At 34.6% G+C, this 15,066-nt stretch overlaps 1 protein-coding gene across 1 annotated transcript; it reads right to left on the bottom strand.

Moving 5' to 3' along the window:
* Nucleotides 1–238: 238 nt before the first annotated feature.
* Nucleotides 239–4,474, bottom strand: LOC100791600 (elongation factor Tu, mitochondrial-like). Its single transcript, NM_001255142.2, has 12 exons — nucleotides 4,177–4,474; nucleotides 3,973–4,048; nucleotides 3,778–3,870; nucleotides 3,607–3,681; nucleotides 3,033–3,137; nucleotides 2,830–2,920; nucleotides 2,491–2,696; nucleotides 1,694–1,777; nucleotides 1,391–1,456; nucleotides 1,243–1,305; nucleotides 840–1,080; nucleotides 239–685 (listed from the first exon to the last, which is right to left on the bottom strand). Exons 1-12 carry the CDS (start codon nucleotides 4,368–4,370, stop codon nucleotides 615–617), a joined length of 1,365 nt encoding a protein of 454 aa, NP_001242071.2. The 5' UTR covers nucleotides 4,371–4,474; the 3' UTR covers nucleotides 239–614.
* Nucleotides 4,475–15,066: the final 10,592 nt, after the last annotated feature.

The following is a 15,066-nucleotide window of genomic DNA, read 5'->3' as shown; positions in this document are numbered from 1 at the left end:
AACATTTTTTTAATCATGTTCTTAAATGATCAAAATTAAAATTAATTGCATTCACAACCTCATTCCTTCAGCCAATTGATTTAACCAATTGAAATAGATGGCTAATAGTATAGGTGATAGATAGACATGCCCTAGAATTCAGTAAATTTTCATGTCGGGTTATGCAGTACAACCTCAGGTCTTGCGCATCAACTACAAAATGAGTTTCCAATAAGTGATACCCAGACAACTATATCGTAAGAATTTGTTTATATCTGAAATCAATAGATGCAATCAACAATAGAGCTTCAAATAAAAAGATCATTATTTAAAACAAAAAAAAAATGTAAAACCCGATATCTATGGCTCGGACTGTTGAACACAGATGATACACAAATTATTTTCATAAAGCAGAAACAGTCTGCAGCGATCATGAGCATGTTGATAAATTATGCACTACAAAAATGAACAGTGATAATTAACTCCTCTAAAATTTACTCAATTTCATCCAACACAACCGATAAATATTATATTGCTTGGCACATGTTTGTATTTCTCAAGATAAAAGTCAGGTCTCAGGGTTTCCAACCCCCTTTGCAAATGGGTAGACTAAAACTTGAATCATGGCAAATGCACTAGCTCAGTACTTTTGACACCACACCGGCACCAACTGTTCTTCCACCTTCTCTCAAGGCAAATCTTTGTCCTGCAGAAGAAATAGCAATCGGCAAAGCAAAGTTCAGTCTTCCAGCATGAATGGCACAATAATATTCAGCATATGGATAAATGTATCTATGTAGGGCGGGTTGAATAATACTGCAAATTGAATTTTTTCTCTCACTCAATTTAGTCATACTGACCTGCTTCAAGTGGAACTGCTGAAATCAATTCAAACACGGCAGTAACATTGTCTCCAGGCATAACCATTTTAACATTTTCGGGCAACTCTACTTTTCCAGTGACATCAGCAGTCCTCAAGTAAAACTGAGGTTTGTAGTTAGAGAAGAAAGCAGTGTGTCGCCCTCCCTCATCCTTTGTGAGTACATATATCTCTGCCTCAAATTTCTTGGATGTTTTTACAGAACCAGGTTTGGCAATCACCTTTTCAATAGAAAGCAGCATTGGGAAAGTGCTTTCTCAAATTTAGTAATTTGAATTCGAAATTCTATAAATTTTATCGAAACAAATACAGATAATATACAGTTCTCTTGCATGCAGCTATGATGTCTAACAAAAAGCAAAAGCTAGATCTCCTCAACTAACCTGACCACGTTGAATGTCTTCCCGCTTCAGACCACGGAGAAGAAGACCCACGTTATCACCAGCCTAACAAAATGTATTAAAAATCCATATTAGTTTAACATATGCTCTATGTAAATAGCCCTTGTAGATGAAGATAACAGTCACTTACCTGTCCTTGATCCAAAATCTTCTTGAACATCTCAACTCCAGTTACTGTTGTTTTCAGAGGACCACCCTACCAAGGAAAAATATGTTTTAGGAACCAATACCACAGGAATTTACCAAAAGCTCTGATAAAGAAACAATCTAATGCCCATCAAAGAACGAAGTACAAACCACTAATCATCAGTCATCATTAGTGGCAAATAAAAATATAGAAGCAGCAAAAGAAATCAGCATTTGGCAGTTTAATCCAAAGGAATGATGAGAATCAGAGGGGAGCAAGAAACAGGAAATGACTCAACGAAGATACCTGCATTAGACCCAACACCTCCACTTCATCACCAACTTTAATGATCCCTTGTTCAACACGGCCAGTGGCAACTGTTCCACGTCCCTTCATCACAAATTTAAAATATAAAGCAGCTGAAATGACTTTCAGGAAATCATTTCCCTTATGTTTCTTTTCATCCAACACATATGAGGAAACCAATGCAGATTTTGAGAGAACTTAAAAGCATTGAAAAATAAAAACTTTAATACTCTATTACAAGAAAAGAAAAATAACTTCAAAATTAGGCAAAAATGCCTTTCAAAGCATCATACTAGATTTACACCAGGTGTATCATGTCACTGAAAACAGTAAGGCCCCAACAAATACTACGTACCTCCTTTTTCTTTTTAATTTTCAAAAGGACCTAGACAGCATAATTACTATTTTTTTAATTCTATCCTTATCTTCACCTAATTAGATTTAGAAGGGCAAGTAATAAATTCTTGAAAGTCCCCAGTTAAAAGAAGACCCAATATGAGGCACTGTTCCACATATCCTCAAGTGTTTGAGACACACCAATAATTACTATAGTTTATGAGTGAACTGAAGGAGCATATTAGGAAATTAAAAAAAAAATTTAATGTAAAAGGATACTAACTGTATTTCATAAAAGCAGTGTGTCATTACCTAAGCAGTGCTTACAAAGGAACAGTGAGGGTACATGGTAAAAAAAATATAAGACTAACATATTGTAAGAATATTATAACCAAGCTCATCTTTACTTCAATGAATTGGCTTTCTTAAAAAAAAAAAAATTGTAGTCCAAGTCCTTTTACCTGAATTGAGAACACATCTTCAATTGGCATTAGGAAAGGCTTGTCAAGTTGGCGAACAGGGTCAGGAATGTATTCATCCACAGCATCCATTAATTTTAGGATGGCCTGTCTTCCGATCTCATCATTTGTACCCTGTAAGGCAGACAATGCTGAACCTCTAATGATAGGGATTTCATCCCCAGGGAACTTGTAGAAGCTCAGAAGCTCTGCCAAACACATGATTAACATAAATAAACTTTCAATTTTTAACAAACACAAGGACTATAGAAACTTATGTGGGTGTATTCATTTTCTGAGCAGGGACGAGAGGGAAGGTGAAGCCTTAGAGAAACACCCTACCACGGAGCTCCATTTCTACAAGCTCTAACAACTCTGGATCATCAACTGCATCAACTTTATTTAGAAAACACACCAGAGATGGCACACCAACCTGCATAATACATTTGAAAAGATAATGTGTGCATTAATCTAGAAGCCAGGAGGACACTGTAGACCTAATGTATGCTTAGATTATTTACAAACCACTTTAGTAAAATACCTACTTGGCGAGCAAGAAGAATGTGCTCCTTGGTTTGAGGCATAGGTCCATCAGGTGCGGATACAACAAGTATACCTCCATCCATCTGGGCAGCTCCTGTAATCATATTCTGCAAAACAGACAATTATTAAACATAGGGCGAATATGAATTATTTTTGTGATTCGCACTAAAGAAAATGATTAGACAAACCACCAGGTAGGAATGCTAAAGCCACTAATGTTCCTAGGAAAGCAGTAATCTAACAGATGCAGCTAAGGCATTGCAATATTTTGCGTGATCTATTCTTTATAAAATGATTTGGATAGAAACTAATCTAATTCCAAATCCCTACCTTAAATTTTCCATCTCATTTTGAATAGAAGATCAAGCTACCCAAATATGTTAAATTTCACAATTAACAAGTATTATACATTGTTAAATTGCTTAAATTCCATTCCAGCAATTAACAATCCTCCATTTAATAATTCAATCTTCTCTCTCAAGCTATCCATCCAGTGATCCAGCTGGTGTTAGGTAATTAATAACTCTAGTCAATAACATCATTCTTGGAGAAATTAGACCAAATTAGAAAGCTAACTTTAACATAATCTGCGTGTCCAGGGCAGTCCACATGAGCATAATGTCTTTTCGCAGTCTCATACTCCACATGTGCCTGAAAATTAAAGCATTAAGCAAGCACACATCTCGACACAAAATAGCACAATCGATAGCAAGACCAGAAGGACATGTCTGAAAGAATAAGTCGAACCGTTGCAATCGTGATTCCTCTCTTCTTCTCTTCAGGAGCCTTATCGATTTCATCGAAGGCAACAGCTTTAGCTTTCCCTTCATCCGCAAGCACCTGATCAAATCCAATTGGACTAATGAACACCTAAACCTCTTTGCCTGAAAACACATTTGAACAAACACTGAAATACGAAAAAGAAAAGGAGTATAATAAAACCCTGGTGATTGCTGCAGTAAGCGTGGTCTTCCCGTGATCCACGTGTCCAATAGTTCCGACATTAACGTGAGGTTTCCTGCCAGCAAAACAACATCAAACAATAATAAAAGGAAAAAAACAAGTAAAACATGTAATTATCATTATTATTTATTTATTTATTTATTATTTTTGTGGCGGTGGCGAAAAAGAGAAAGAGAGAGTTACGTTCTGGTGAAGGTGGCCATGGATCTCCACCAGGGGTTGGAACTGGAAGAAGAAGAAGAAGAAGAAGATGTGGAGTCATTGGTGAAAACGGGAGGAGAGAGAGGGGAACGAGTGAAGGAAGAGTGGATTTGAGAGGTTAAGGGGAAGAGGCGCCGAGAAGTGGAAGAGCAATTTCTGAGAACGATTGTAGCCATTGAAGCGAAGAGAAGAGTGAAGAATGAAAAGCCCTAAAACTAAGGAATGGAATGCAGAGAGAAAGAGAGAGACTACGAGCGAGGGTTTTAGGTTCGGGAAGACCAAAGGTAAGTGCAGAGTGAGTGTGAAGAGTAAGGGTTTTAGAATGGGCACCCGACACCGACCCGTGTTGTTCGTGCGGCCCAATTCTTGCAACCGGCAGTTTATTTTTGATGACGACACAAAGTGTCCAAAAACAAAATATCATCAACCATTTTCGATTTTCGTGTATGTTTGATTTGTAGTTGAAATACAGGTTGACTTGTTTTAGAACAAATATAATTGAGAAAATTATTTTTACTTTAAATGTAATTTTATAATAAATAAAATAGCAAAATAAGCACAAAGGTGATGAGGATCCATGATTTGTAGTTGGAAATACGATGGTTGAGCGTGTTTTAGAACAAATATAATTCACAAAATTATTTTTGTTTTAACAATCTATAATCTATAATACTTGAGAATTCATAAATTACAGTTTATTGCAAAAAAATAAAAATACACGTGTCAACTTCTGTCAGCTTGAAATTGCTTTTCAAATTTTTGTCTATTTGAGGCAAAAGAAATACATTACAAATGAATCACTTGGCAAAGTAAATCTGCTTTCATTTTTCCATGCCTTTGTAGACATAATTTTTTGAGACATGAAAATCCGTTCCATTTTGAATTTGAATTTTGTTTGTCTTTCCACTATATTTTGCTATGTTCATCTATAAATAACTCAATTTGATGGATGAGTTTATGTTTTTGAAATTTGAAGTTGAATTTCAATAAAGTCTACTGTCTATTTATCATTTGTTGTGCTTCTTTTTTATCTGAAACAAAAACTATCGAGTAAGCACGAGAACACGAATGACAATCTCTTGGAAGAGCTTCACATGCACCCCCTAGACAAGATAAGTTTTTGCTTTCCCTTGTTTCTCTCCTTTCTATGATGTATTTTTATTTTTGCATGTGAAATTGATATTAGTGTTTGGTTTGGTTTTGATTTTGCAAGTTGCTTTTTCTACTACAATGTTGCGGTATTGTCTTCCTCTTTTTGATTCCTCTATGCTGAAGTTTGTTTATTAGGAATTTGAGGGATGAAAATGCTACTTCTTTCTTTTCATTAGATATGAGATTTTTATTTGATATACATTTCAATTTCTTAGTCTTATTTTTGCTTCTTATATCATAACTCATAAGTACAAATTCTGCTTAAAATTATTGAAATCTATTTTTTAAAACCTTGTTAATAGTTTATATGATTTTGGCTTCAAAGTTTTAAGGAAATTTTAGAACACAGAGTTGGCTAAATCTTTTGGAAATTCAAAAAATTACATTTTGGATGACCCTTTTACTATTAGTGAGTTGAAGTTTTTTTTTTCGATAAAAGAATGTGGAGGCTTCGAAACCTGTCCCACCACCCCGTTCTTTGTCAAAGAGGAGTAAAACTGTAGGGTTCCATAATTTATCTAAAAAGATTAAGTTTTTATCTTTTAATTTTATGAGAAATCTTTCTATTTTCTAATTTTGATTGATGATTATGATGTGTGGAGAGAAGGAGGAATAAGATTAAGGAGAAAATGAAAACCTTGGAGAATTTAATTCCAAATTCCAACAAAGTAATATATCTCTACATATATTTATAATCATCTGCCTCTTCATTAACTTGATTAATCTTACAAAATATTACTATTTTCTTTTTTTTAGAATTATTATTTTCTTGATGATTCCTTTGTGTTTGTTTTCAATAGACAGACAGAGCTTCAATGCTAGATGAGGCCATAGAATATTTAAAGCAGCTCCAGCTTCAAGTGCAGGTGAGTTTTCTTTCATTCGTGATATTAGATTAATCACCTCCTTGGATATGCCTTATCTTACAAAGCGATTTCTTTTTGTTTTCTTTGCCATGATACGGGAGACACCTACATTTTCTGGTTCTCTGATTGTAATTTCAAGTTCAATTTAAAACTGCCAGTTGTTTAATTTGCACTAGAAAGACATAATACGGGTGTGTGGGACGGTGTCGCATGATGTGATTTTCTAATCTTCTTGCAAGCTGCAACTGAACCTTGTTTGTTTATTTCGCCAATTCTGAACAAGTCCTTTTGGAATCTGATACCATCTAGCTTCTCCTTTGGAAAACTCTCATATCCCTATGTTTTTCCTTTTTTTCTTTAAGACTAAGCCGCCAAATTTGGCGACAATACATATATAGTTATATAAAATGTTACAAGCCATGATATTATAATATATGATTAATAATAGTACTTGTTTGCTTTTGAGTTTAGCACCATTATATTCCGTGAAAAATTAGAAAAAAACTATTCCAAAATTGCTACCAGGGACCTTAATTAACTGGATAGCTTCTGCAAATACAATATTGGTTCCCACAAAGATCACAATTAATTCAAAACGTGTTTCTATTTCTTTGTTTCTTTTTTTCTCTGGTTCCCCAATATTTATTGCATCTTTCCATTTACACCCCGGAAAACACACCATAAAACAAGCTTCTGAGCTTAACTGCACTCAACATATATAGTCTTCTGAGCTTACCAAATTTTAGAAACAAATACATACCCAACTTCAAACACTTGCCAAACCAAACCTAGCTAGCCTGCATCATATATATCCATGGGGAATAGGAACTCGTCAAAGTCAAAGGTTCATGGCCAGGTAATAAGGATTGCTTCAACTAAACCTGGCTATGACTATGATCCAACGATTGGGATGCCTGTTACTAAATTCAGAGATGAACACATAGGAAAATCCAAGGGAGAGACCCCAGGCAAATTGAAGGGTTCTGGGGTGTACTCATATCAACAAGGCAATGCCCCACTTGATAGCAATGAAACTTTCAACACTTTCATACGACGTGCCAAGTGTAAAATTAGAACCGTGTCCCACATCAATCGCGAGCAAAGCTACGTTGCACCAGCACCACCACCAGTGTACGAGGTTAATGCAAGGGATAACCAAAACGATCAGTTTTCAAATTTTATTCTGAGTACTAAGAAGAAGTTGAGAACTACATCAAGCATGAGAAAGAATGATTCCTTCTTCAAGAACGGCTATTGATGGGGACTTGAAGTGTGGTGTGTCCAATATTTGTTATCGATCGAGTATATAGTGCATGAAAATAAGGCCATAGTATAGGCATGCAAACATATACTGAAATACTCCTTTATTTTTCTATTTGAAATAAAATTTGGATTGGTTGATGGCATATTTGTATGATACCTATATACATTGAGGTTTATATTGAGAAGTAATTTGAATAAAATGTGTTTCATTAATTTGTAATGTGAAATACATCAGACCATATAATATATATATATATATATATATATATATATATATATATATATATATATATATATATATATATATATATAGAAATGATTATACAATAGAACTGGATAATAGTTAACTCTAAGTCACAACTATTTGAAATATAAATTAAATATAATAACAAGTAGATAATAATTATTTAAAATAAAATTTAAAGATAACATTAAGCAACAACTAAAAGATAAATTGGAACTAAGAGATATAATTCCTATAGTTTAAACATTGATTTATATTTCCACTTTTATCGCCCTATTTCTTTATTCTATTGGAATTCACAGAAATTGGTGTTTGTATTCAATGGAAGGTTTGTAAATTGATCTGCACTCTGTTTTTACCATGTCACATATAAAAATTTAAAATTGATTTATTATTATTATTATTAAAAAAAATAACAGTTAAAAACTTGAAAAATCAAAACAAAACAAGGCAGTCCTTAAAACATGCCCTTCAAGACTCGATTGTATATTTTTTCTTAAACGATTTCACTATGTATACAATTACCTAAGTTGATCGAGATGTGCAAATCTCCTTAGAGTAGATAGTTATCTATTTAGTTTGACATAATCACATTACAATTCAAAACTTAGTTTCTTACTGAGGTCTAATCTAAGTTTATAAAATGTCGTTGTCGGGTGTGGGGAATGATATGCTGTGCTGCTTGCTCGCTCTTCACATTTAACCCATCTATGGTTCTCTTTGCGGGAGACAGATAAAGCAGGTAGGAGATTCCATCATCAAGCATTAAGCACACATGGAATCTTGAATCTTACCTCGATCAATCCAGCATTTTCAATGATGATCCTATGATTATAATGAATTTCTCTGCACTACCTCGTCATCAGTCAATTTCGTTGGCTTTGCCTACGAGCAGTTCTTTAAAAGAAATACCAAGAACATGATTCATGTGCGTGTTACTACTATGGATGCTTTTGGCATCTCAATTAGTAAATATTAATTTATTATTACAAAGGTTTCATGCATGTTATACTGCGATCAATTGTAAATTGGTGTTTTTTTCCTAAAGCACGTGTTTTGTACTTTTTTGTTTTCTGTCGTTTTCCAAGATTATAATTTAATCCTTGCAGTTTTTTTTCTTCTGTAAAACTATACAATTAATGAAAGCACTTCGTTACACTCTTACTCAAGAGTTTGTCATGTGCCTGCTGAGTGCTGTCCTTAGCATACCTTGGGGTTGTAGTTGAAATTAAATCACTGACTTATTTTCAGTACCCCTAATAGAAAGTTGTATATAGGATTATCAACATTCATTATTTAAATTTTTTTTTACTATTAAAGGTGATAAATAAATATTAATTAGCTGTGAAGATATATACTTTAGCTAGCCGGGGTTCTCACACTTATCAGGCACAAGGAATGGAACCTAGCTCCCTCTGGATAACATCTTTGCTGCTTTAGGATATGATTTGGCTCATGTTTCTTAATGTTTTCTGTTCATTTGCTGTCTTTTTTTAAGTTTCATATGTACCCAAAAAAGAAAAATTAGCGGTAGAAGAGGATATATAGTTGGCGAGATGGGGAATCTTTTGGCCTGAGTAGAAAATTAAGACTGCTTCATGTCTTTAAAGCTCTATGGAATTACTTGCACTTATTTTTCATCCTCTCTTATTTTTTATGGTCGACTTTTTTTTCCCTTTCTCTCTGTCATTTTTTTGAAGGGACATGACATGCTGAAATTCGATCTCTTACTTAAGATGCGTTGGCCAACCCAAATGTAAATTTGTAAAATCATATGAGTACGTGCTACAGTTAATTCTAGATGAGAATATGTTAGAATAAAGGAGAATGTGGATGAAAGTTTGAAAAAAAAGAAAGGAAAAAAAAGAAGAAAAAAAAAAGGTTTCAAGTCCAACATCGCTCAAGATAAACACTTGAATAATGTTTCAATCCCTATATATAGAGAGCTTCTCTCTTCATTTTTCTTTGCCCCAGTTGAGAAGCATTTCCTCAACTTTTCTTTCTCCTTCTCATATTTCAGCTGATGCATTTCCGGCAAACTTCTCCCTCTTTCTTTCGGTCGCTCTAAAAATTTCGGTTGGTTATAAGAGTGACTTTTTAAGTCATAATTTTGGTTGGTTATAAAAGAAACATTTTAAGTCATATTTTCGGTTGGCTATAAGAGCGACTTTTTAAGTCATAATTTTGGTTGGCTATAAGAGTGACTTTTTAAGTCATATTTTCGGTTGGCTATAATAGTGACTTTTCAAGTCATACTTTTCGTTTGACTATTAGAGTGACTTTTCAAGTCATATTTTCGATTGGCTGTTAGAGTGACTTTTCAAGTCATATTTTTGGGTGGCTTTAGAGTGACTTTTCAAGTCATACAAGAGGGTGTAATTCTAGAAAAAGTTCCCTCAGTGCAGTGGGAATCTTATACAGTGATCTGGGCTGTTTTATCCTGGGGACTTCGTGGTTGATAGTCTGCTTGCACATTTTTTGACAGTGTCACGAAACGTCTTAAAGAAAGCGACATTGTCCGCGACTCAGCCAATAATTTTTTCGGTTTGCCATAAACTATTGATCCAACAATTTTAAGACGATTTCGGCTCTGCTATGGCTACCATAGATATTACTGGCTCGAACAACAATGACCTCAACAAACCTTTTAGATTTGAAGGGTATCATTTCAAACGTTAGCAACAAAAGATGATGTTTTCTTTAACTATGAGAAAAGTTGCTTGTGTTTTGAACACTGATATTCCAATGATGTCTAAAGATGCTGAGAAGGAAGTGAAGGATAAAATGACTATGAACTTAGCTCTTTGGAATGAAAATGATTACCTATGCAAGAATTTCATTCTGAATGGGTTAGCTGATGATCTCTATGATTATAGTCCATATAAGTCTGCCAAATTAGTTTGGTTGGCTCTGGAAGAGAAGTATGATATTGAGGAAGCTAGGACTAAAAAGTATGTTGTTAGCCGCTACCTCAAGTATCAAATGACTGATGATAAATCAGTAGAGTCTCAATCCCACGAGATACAAAAAATTACTCAAGAGTCATACACAGATGTGATAACTGAGATCAATATGATTGGAGGATTAGATGGATGGTGGGTAGACACTGGCGCCTCTCGCTATGTCTGCTATGATCGTGCTATGTTTAAAACATACACGAATAAGAAAGTGTTGCTGGGTGATTTCCACACCTCTACGGTTACTGGAATTGGAGATGTTGAACTAAAGTTTACCTCTGGAAAGACTTTGATTCTCAAAGATGTGATGCATACTCCAGAGATGAGAAAGAATCTGGTTTCTGATTTTCTTTTAAATTAAGGAATAGTGGGGGTACTTCATCCAGTTATCTTCTTGCTATTAGTAGTGAAAATCTTGCACAACCAGAACCAGATATAAAGTCTCGAAGAGGTAAAAGAGCAAGAATTGCTAAAGAGTATGGGCCCGATTATATGACCTATACATTAGAAGAGGATCCATCAAACCTCCAAGAAGCTTTGTCTTCTTTGGATGCTGACTTGTGGCAAGAAGCCATTAATAATGAGATCGATTCTTTAGAATCTAACAAGACCTGACATTTAGTAGACTTGCCTCCTGGCTGCAAACCTATTAGATGTGAAATCATTGTTGTGTAACAACTTTGATATGAAAGACCTCGGAGAAGCAAGTGTAATCCTTGGTATTAAGATTACTAGGTCATAAGAGGGAATTTCTCTGGATCAATCTCACTACATTGAGAAGATCTTAAATAAACCTGCTAGTACACCATATGATCCAAGTGTAAAATTGTTTAAGAACACTGGTGAAGGTATACGACAAACTGAGTATGCAAGTATCATTGGTAGCCTTAGGTATGCCACTGATTGTACTAGACCCGACATAGCCTATGTTGTGGGATTATTATGCAGGTTTACCAGTAGACCTAGTAAAGAGCATTGGCACGCTATTGAAAGGGTAATGAGGTACCTTAAAAGAACCATAAACCTTGGATTACATTATAAATGGTTTCCCGCTATACTTGAAGGATACAGTGATGCAGATTGGAACACTCTTTCAGATGATTCCAAAGCAACTAACAGCTATATATTTAGCATAGCTGGTGGGGCTGTTTCTTGTAAGTCAAAGAAACAGACTATCTTAGCTTAGTCCATTATGGAATCTGAGATGATAGCACTAGCAACTGCTAGTGAGGAAGCAAGTTGGCTGAGAAGCTTACTTGCAGAGATTCCGTTATGGGAAAGATCGATACTAGCTGTGTTGATCCATTGCGATAGTACCGCGGCTATTGCAAAAAAAAAAAAAAATAATAAAAAATAAAAATAAAATTGAGAACCGTTATTACAATGGTAAGAAACGACAGATACGTTGTAAGCACAACATTGTTAGAGAATTACTCTCAATAGAAGCTATTAGAGTGGATCACGTACGCACTAATGATAATTTAGCAGATCCTTTGACGAAAGGATTAGCTAGAGAGAAAGTCCATTACACTTCTAAAAGAATGAGACTATTGCCCTTACTGCGATGATCATTCATGATGGTAACCCGACCTAAATGACTGGAGATCCCAAGAACTAGGTTCAATGGGTAATAACAAGTTATGAAGTGATATGAGATGAACATGCTATTATAAGTGAAAGCAACATGATTCCTGAAGTAACAAGAGGATGAGTTATGAAAAAAAAATTCATAATTCTTAATGAGATTTATACTCTACGTTGAGTGGAGTACCTAGGCTACAGGAGTACTCTTGATAGATTCACCTATGTGAATGTTGAAGTGAGGGCCGCTTCATATGAAATTTTGGGCAAAAATTTCTAGAGCTATATCGGGATAGACGTGCATGGCCTTTAACGCACGAGTTTTGTAGAATACACCTATGAAAAGGTTGTGTGTGGTTTGATGTCGGAGATAGAGTTCAAGACTTCGAGTCACTCTAGTAAAATCTGAATCTTACTCACTATGTAAATGTTCAAGTTGTATGACACCTTTGTTTATGCACAATTTTATGAAATTCTCAAAAATCTTCTTTTCAAATTTCAAGTGGGGGATTGTTAGAACAAAGGAGAATGTGGATGAAAGTTTGAAAAAAAGAAAGGAAAAAAAAGAAGAAAAAAAAAGGTTTCAAATCCCACATCGCTCAGGATAAACACTTGAATAGTGTTTCACTCCCTATATATAGTGAGCTCCTTTCTTCATTTTTCTTTGCCCCAATTGAGAAGCATTTCCTCAACTTTTCTTTCTCCTTCTCATATTTCAGCCGATGCATTTTCGGCAAACTTCTCCCTCTTTCTTTCTGTCGCTCTAAAAATTTTGGTTGGCTATAAGAGTGACTTTTTAAGTCATAATTTTAGTTGGCTATAAGAGTAACTTTTTAAGTCATATTTTCGGTTGGCTATAAGAGCGACTTTTTAAGTCATAATTTTGGTTGACTATAAGAGTGACTTTTTAAATCATATTTTCGGTTGGCTATAATAGTGACTTTTCAAGTCATACTTTTCGGTTGGCTATTAGAGTGACTTTTCAAGTCATATTTTCGGTTGGCTGTTAGAGTGACTTTTCAAGTCATATTTTTGGGTGGCTTTAGAGTAACTTTTCAATTCATACAAGAGGGTGTAATTCTAGAAAAGGTAGTGATCTGGGCTGTTTTATCCTAGGGATTTCGTGGTTGATAATCTGCTTGCACATTTTTTGACAGTGCCACGAAACGTTTTAAAGAAAGTGACATTGTCCGCGACTTAGCCAATAATTTTTTCGGTTTGCCATAAACTATTGATCCAACAGAATCATTCTTTTAAACCCATAATGCATGCATGTATTTATAATTTTCTTGTCATATATTTATATTTAAAATGTGTTCATTTGATAAAGGTAAACCAATTTTGAATTCGTTAAAATGTGCAAGTAATAAACTCAACGGTAACCTTATATATTGAAACAAAATTAACTAGAATTATCAAATTAACTTAGATTATTGGATTCAGGATGGTAGATGCGAGAAATCATCAGCAGTCACTAAAAAATTCAGAATTTTCAGGGACTCTCCACATTTTTTTTATGATACTCATCCTTATAAATATATACAAATTAAGAATTAGGATTCGGGTTGGTATTTCCGCACTACATTTCTACGGGCAAAAATAATTGTGATTTGTTTAATTTAATTTCCACTATATAGACATGAATATTAACTTCCAATAAGGGTAATGGAACCACATATACGATCCTAAGTGGGACGCTCGCATGATGTGATTCTTGCAAGCTGCAACTGAACTTTGTTTATTGCGCCAATTCTGAACGTACAAGTCCTTTTGGAATCGAATACCAGCTAGCTGCTCCTTGGAAAAAAACTCTCATGTCCCTATGTTATTTTCCTTAATTGACATCTAACACTAAATGATACGATATAACAGTAAGATGATAAGATATAATAGTAACCAAAAGGGTAAAAGAATATATATATATATATATATGTGTGTGTGTGTTTGCATATCATTCCGTTCAGAAAATAATTCACAGACATTCAACACAAAATGACACCTAAAAATAAGAGAGAAATAAAAAAATAAAAATTTAATGAGTGATATAATGAGAGAAATAATAAATAATGATTGAATGTATGATATATGTATGTATGTATGTCATCACTCTTTTTCTTAAGGATTAAGCCGCCAAATTTGGCTACAAGAGATACAACCTTACAAAAGAATACAAGCCATGATGTTATAATAACAGTGCTTGTTAATACCAAAAAAATAATAGTAGTACTTGTTTACTTTTGAGTTTAGCACCAACATATTCCGTGAAAAACTAGAAAAAGCTGTTCCTGATTGGTGTTGGGAATCTTAACTGGATAGCTTATGCAAATACAATTGGTTCCCACAAAGATCGATCACAATTCAAAAAACGTGTTTCTATTTCTTTTTCTAGTTCCATAATCTTTCCATTTTTCCATTTATACCCTGGAAACCACACTATAAAACAAGCTCACACACTTGTTGCAAACTACATTCAACTCATAAATCTTCTGAGCTTAACCAAGTTTGAGAACCACATAAACCTTCATCAAACACTTCCCAAACCAAACCTGCCTCCATGGGGAATAAGAACTCATCAAATTCAAAGGTTCATCATGGCCAGATAATTACAAGGGTTGCTTCAACTGAATCTGGCTATGACCCAGGAATGGGGAGGCCCGTTGCTAAGTTCAGAGATGAATATATAGCCAAACCCATGATGGCAAAGACCCCAAGCACTTCGAAGGGACAACATGGTACTTGGGTGTACTCAAATAACACCCCACTTGATAACGATGAAACTTTCACCACTTTCATTCAACATGCCAAGTCC

This window comes from Glycine max, chromosome 3 (assembly GCF_000004515.6).
Source record: "Glycine max cultivar Williams 82 chromosome 3, Glycine_max_v4.0, whole genome shotgun sequence".
NCBI lineage: Eukaryota > Viridiplantae > Streptophyta > Magnoliopsida > Fabales > Fabaceae > Glycine > Glycine max.
Note: the sequence above shows the minus strand (reverse complement) of the source record. Positions and strands in the feature narration are given on the sequence as shown.

Coding starts and splice junctions, on each gene's coding strand:
- LOC100791600 (NM_001255142.2), bottom strand. CDS start 4,370: ATGGCTACAATCGTTCTCAGAAATTGCTCTTCCACTTCTCGGCGCCTC. Junction 3,682..3,777: donor GAGGAATCACGATTGCAACG/GTTCGACTTATT, acceptor TTTAATTTTCAG/GCACATGTGGAGTATGAGAC. Junction 1,778..2,490: donor AAGATGTGTTCTCAATTCAG/GTAAAAGGACTT, acceptor TTTGTGATGAAG/GGACGTGGAACAGTTGCCAC.